The sequence below is a fragment of the Amphimedon queenslandica genome, unplaced genomic scaffold (genome assembly GCF_000090795.2).
Source record: "Amphimedon queenslandica unplaced genomic scaffold, v1.1 AMPQUscaffold_13383, whole genome shotgun sequence".
NCBI classification, from domain to species: Eukaryota; Metazoa; Porifera; class Demospongiae; order Haplosclerida; family Niphatidae; genus Amphimedon; species Amphimedon queenslandica.
The window spans coordinates 118196-123537 of record NW_003546381.1 but is presented as its reverse complement, the minus strand read 5'-3'; the positions used below and the strand labels follow the sequence as shown (position 1 = coordinate 123537).

General features: G+C 33.2%; 1 protein-coding gene across 1 annotated transcript in view; it reads left to right on the top strand.

Annotated features, from left to right (window-relative positions):
• The first annotated feature begins 3206 nt into the window (after window positions 1-3206).
• LOC109582441 (SID1 transmembrane family member 1-like) overlaps window positions 3207-5342 on the top strand; it is a 9310-nt gene continuing 7174 nt past the window's right edge. The window contains exons 1-3 of the mRNA XM_019997157.1: window positions 3207-3427; window positions 3933-4036; window positions 4649-4810. Of these exons, the coding sequence (XP_019852716.1) occupies window positions 3230-3427; window positions 3933-4036; window positions 4649-4810 (464 nt within the window). The 5' untranslated portion in view covers window positions 3207-3229. The remainder of the gene's footprint in view (window positions 3428-3932; window positions 4037-4648; window positions 4811-5342) is intronic.

Below are 5342 nucleotides of genomic sequence, written 5' to 3'. Positions count from 1 at the left end.
GATACCAGTAGTCAAGTTATTATGTTGGCCCGCTAAAGCTAAAGGTAAAGTAACTGGTGCTCCTGGCCTAACTGACATTGATTTTACCATCTGGCTACAATCAGGAACTGTGTTAGATATACAAAAACATACTCTGAGTGGATCAGATGATATCACAGAAAGACCGGATTGATCAACAAATTTACTAATGTTCAGAAATGAGTACTGGGAATCAATTGTAGTACCTTCTATTAAGCAGCCTTCAGTTGCACCTCCATATAAAACAGATCCTGCTACTGAAGCTGAGTTATTGTTAAAGTAAAAGTGTTGCACAGGCTCAGCTACATTGGAAGGACTAAACTGATAAAAACAAGAAGTCAAAGGTAGAGTACCACTTCCAAGTGTCAGCACATTTTGTTCTACAAAAATAGCTCCTCCAGTGCTAGCATTATTTTTAATGAAGTTAAGAAGAGCATCAGGCATCAAGTAAATATATGAATATGAATTAGCAACCATCACTATACCACCTCCTCTGTATGCAGTGTTATTGCTAAAATTATTACCTCCATGAAATGTTACTCGACTATTGAATAGAGCAAGGCCACTTCCTTCATTATTACTAAAAGTGCACTCACTAATAGTTACGAATATACAGTTGGCAATTCCAACTGTTGTTGCATAGCCTTCAAAAAAATTAAAATAATCAACAAACTGTTGATTAATTTTATTGTTCTCAAATGTCACCTTATTAATGCTAATGTTAAAATTTTGATTACTTGTACCATATACCACTGCCTGTAGTGACGTCCCAAAGATTCCACTGTTGTTTTTGAATTGTGAAGAATCCAGCAAGAATGTACCACTTGTGTTATCAGTCACTACAAGCCTAATCCCAGTTTGATTGTTGTTGTAGAAGGAGCTGTTTGTAATTGCAATGTGAGATTGTTTTGAATGTGCCAGTATATGTAGTCCAAAGCTACTCTGAGTGACAAAAACATGATCCAATTGTATATGTTGGCTACTTCCGTTTATATAAAACATAATTCCAGTATCATAGCTACTTTTAATGAAAAGCCATTCCATCTTTATGTTAGCCCACATCATAGCAGAGCCTTGATATACAACCTGTATTGCAACATCATTATTAGTCATATTGCAGTAACTAACTACAATATTGTTTAATCCTGTTGCTCTGGGTTGTAGTTGAGTGTCAATGGCCAAAAAATTGTTGTAAAAAATTGAGCAACTTATTGTATAATTATAAGATGATTGTAAACAAAGTGCCGCTGTATGTACATAATTCTGAAATGACATGTACTCCATTGATATATTTGATGATTCATTGAAGTAAAGAGATGAACGATAAATATTTCTACATGACTTGAATGTAATATTAGTCAGTGAAACATTAGTGCAGCTATTGAAACTAATGGCTGCTGATGGCTTGTTAGTATAACAATCAATAATAACAACAGGTGACTCCATGACAGTGTGTCCTTTTGTCATTTCTCCTTCACCTTGAAATCGAAGATTCATCGAATGGTGAAAAGTTATTGTATTCAACAAACTGTAAATTCCATGTAAGAAGTAGAATGTGGTATCTTTATAAGAAGTTGTCATATTTGGCGGTAATGGATCTATCAAATGATCAAAACTGATATTGCGAGTAGAATAAAACGGACATTTTGATGATGAACTGCTCACAGGGTAAACACAAAAGGTATCTCCAGTCTTACCAAAGACAAGTTTGAACAAGAAGAGAAGAAAAAAGGAAACTAGCATTATTGTCAAACTTCCAGGGCTTATCTGTTGACATAGCAGTAACAGCATAACATAATACCTTATAAGGACATGCATTGGATACAGTAGTTTAGTAGAGTGGAAACACTGCATAATTTACATAACTAGAAGTGCAAGCTATTATGTACCTTATAAAATATTTTGTATTGGGCCAGCAAATTTAGTGCAACAAAAAAATTCTTTCAAAATAAAACGTACACGCTGAAATGAATTACTGATTTAAATACAAAACAGGCATGATTGAGGCTGTGTGTACATTCACACTTAATGCACACATTTTCCTGAAGAGAGATGATTATCTTATCAACACTTCAACTAGCATTTATCGTATCATTATGACAGCTTATACAACAAGTAATGAAAGTGAGGTCATAGGATAAAATCATAACTGTTAATTCATGCTACTCTCATAAAATCAGTTAAATTAGAAAGGGATAAGAATGTACACAGCCAAGAGTTATCATGCTACAGCAGCACTACTGCCCAAAATCAATGAATCAAGCCTGATTACTTGCTGATACAGTCCTAATAGGTAGCAATTATTTATATCAGGACTGTATCAGTAAAGTGATCAGGGTTTATTCATTGATTTGGGACAATAGTGCTGTATAAGCAAGTTATTTTTCACTCATGCTATACTTCAAAGAACTGCCAGTGCAAAAATCAGATTCAGTTCACTGAGTGCATGAATATCCCTTTGATGCTTGATACAGTGCACTGTGGTTTTCACACATCATTAGCCTTCTACCGTAGATCAGGAAATTAGTGTGGTAGGAAATTTTTGTGGTTTAAAATTGTGCTGTGACTTAATTTTTACTAAATAAGACTGTGTCATGTATTATTGAATGTGGCATGTAATTATATGGGTAATCTAATTTTTTGCGAAATTCTAATCCAGTAAAATTTAAATCACAGTAAAAATTTCCAGATAGACGGTATTACCCGTGTGTGTCCTACCAAATATGATAGTAAGATTTTTATTCATAGAATATACAGGAACACAAGTGAATATTAGAAACCATACATTTATACTGTGACAAAGAAAAGGTATTTAATAGCTTAAGTGGTGGTGACTGTTGCATGAAAATGATTATTTTTTAGAGTTCTGCTAGTCATTAACTCATGACCTTTTAGTTATTTGCCTAATAAATCCTTTGGTTATCAATGGCAAACTTATTAGATCTAGATTAAATTACTAATTGTTAATACGTGTGTGAAATCTATGGTGAAATTTTATAGAGTAGTCAGTACTGTTTACTTCTTTACTTCTAGATTAGTACACGTGAATGCACAGCGCGTGGGTGGTCACAAGTAATTACACAATTGGGGCTTTCCCTGGGAATTTTAAGAGAGTCACGAGTGCTACCTATGCTGTAATTCAAGACTGTAGACTGGTGCTATAAAATCATGCAAGTCTTTTGTAATACATCACACTCAGTTCTTATTAGAGATGATGAAGGTTGTGTTTGTTTGTTACCTATTGCTGCTTGTGAAATACAGTCAAGCTGAATTGGTTTCGCACAACTTTGATGGTGTGCTCTGCGAGGCTTACAATAAGACCGTCACCAGTGATAAGCTGATAGAAGCTGATTATTGGACATTTGCGAACAATGACACACTTTGTGAAAACAATAACAGTTTTATCAAGGTCTGTTGATAATATAGAGGGGTAGGGTTTTAATTTTTAATGTGCTTTGATGACAGTAGAACCCACAGACAATATAGTGGGCACCTCCCATTTAACGGGCAGCATCTACAATAATGGTGTACCAATTACTCCAAATAAAAGACACCACTGCGTACTGTATAACTCCAATTTTGTGTCAGTAAAATTTCTTAATTCCTTGTTAAATTTAATTTTTATCATTTCTGTTATAATTCTGCATACCATAGGCTTACCGTTGCCTACAGTAAGGCCACAACGTAATTTGTTTGTTGTAATTACGTTGGCCATGACGTAATGTGGCCATGTGCTATTGAGCATGTATATATGGCTCAAAATGGTGGATCTGTATTTTGGCGAATGGCTATCAAAACACCAAATTTGACAAAAAATTTGACCGATAAAAATTTGGGGCTATACGGTAACTGACAAACCTTTTGTCCTGGTTTCACTGTAGATCTAATTGATATAATTTTTTTTACTTTTTTAGGGCTTACAAGTAAGTATAAAGTTACAAGTTAACGAGAACAGCCATGTGACATTTTCTTTGGAAGGCGACACTCAAACAGTGCGATTACCTCAAAAGATTAGTGGGTATGGCGTAGTTTAAATTAGCACTGCCCACATGATGTACTTTTAAGATTTAAACAACCATTTTTTATTTATTGTTTTGTTACATGAAATGATTTAGTTACATGATATAAACACAAACAAAATTTTTTTTAACAAGTTTTAGCATCTAAAATACGTGCATATTAATTCGATGGTAATATCCATTAGCACAGAATAGTAATATTTAATGTGTCATTGATTTGGTCAACTGCTGAAACTTAGCTTTTGGTAAAACTTTTGGCTGTAAATTTTGAATTAGACTTTTATGTATAAGCAATTTCTGATGACACTTGAAATTCTTGCATCATACTTTTAGGATGTTTTGCAGATGTTTTGATGACTTTGCACTGTGCTGAATCAGCTTGAGTCATGTGATTGTTTTTGCTTACAAGTAGTCATAATTGTCACGGTTGATACATTTTGAGCATGATAGTTATTTATAGTAGTATAAAAATTAAAAATACAATTACAAAAATATATACCATGTCAGTAACTGATTTTCTAAATTATAATTATAAATTTACAGTTTCTAATGTTACACGGCCTTAATTGTTTTAAATAATGAATCTTGCTATCATTATTGTATCATTGCAGGTTCAGTTCACAGTTCAATGAGACCAACCTGACATATACTTTCAATTCAATGCAAAATGAGTCATTTTTTTCAGATGTATTGACTGTTTATGTCATACCTTTTCATCTTTATTCTATTAGCTATGAGCTATTGGTTGAGCCAATACCAGGATTTGAACTTATGTAAGAGAGGCAATATCATTAAGAAAGGAATGGGAGAGAAAAGTGCATATACTGTAGCTGGATATATTGGCTAGAGATTAAATTGTTTTGTTTTTTCACCCTCTCCCAATAATTGAGCAAGTGTCTATGCCACATATCAGTCTAAAAAATAGAGCAATGTTTAAATAAAAACTGTAGTCACTCCTTTTAGTTGAGAATTATTTACTTTTTGTCTATTTTAAGCAAAATTGTCAATTAATTTTAGGCCAAAATTACTTAACTTTTTACCTAATTTTAAGCAATAATTGGGCCAAAGTCTCTGTACTATAGTGCTTGGTTTTTGGCCAAATTTTATCTAAATTGGATATTGTTGCATTTTCTGATACATATACTCAGCTATCAGGATATGGTATCATGAGTGACCTAATAATATATGAATTTTGTCAATGTTTCTCAGCGCCAATAGATCCTGCTATATGGTAAATTTGTGCATAATAATAATAATCAAGTTTACGGAATCAATCCCAGTATTAATAAGTCATTTGGTAACTTT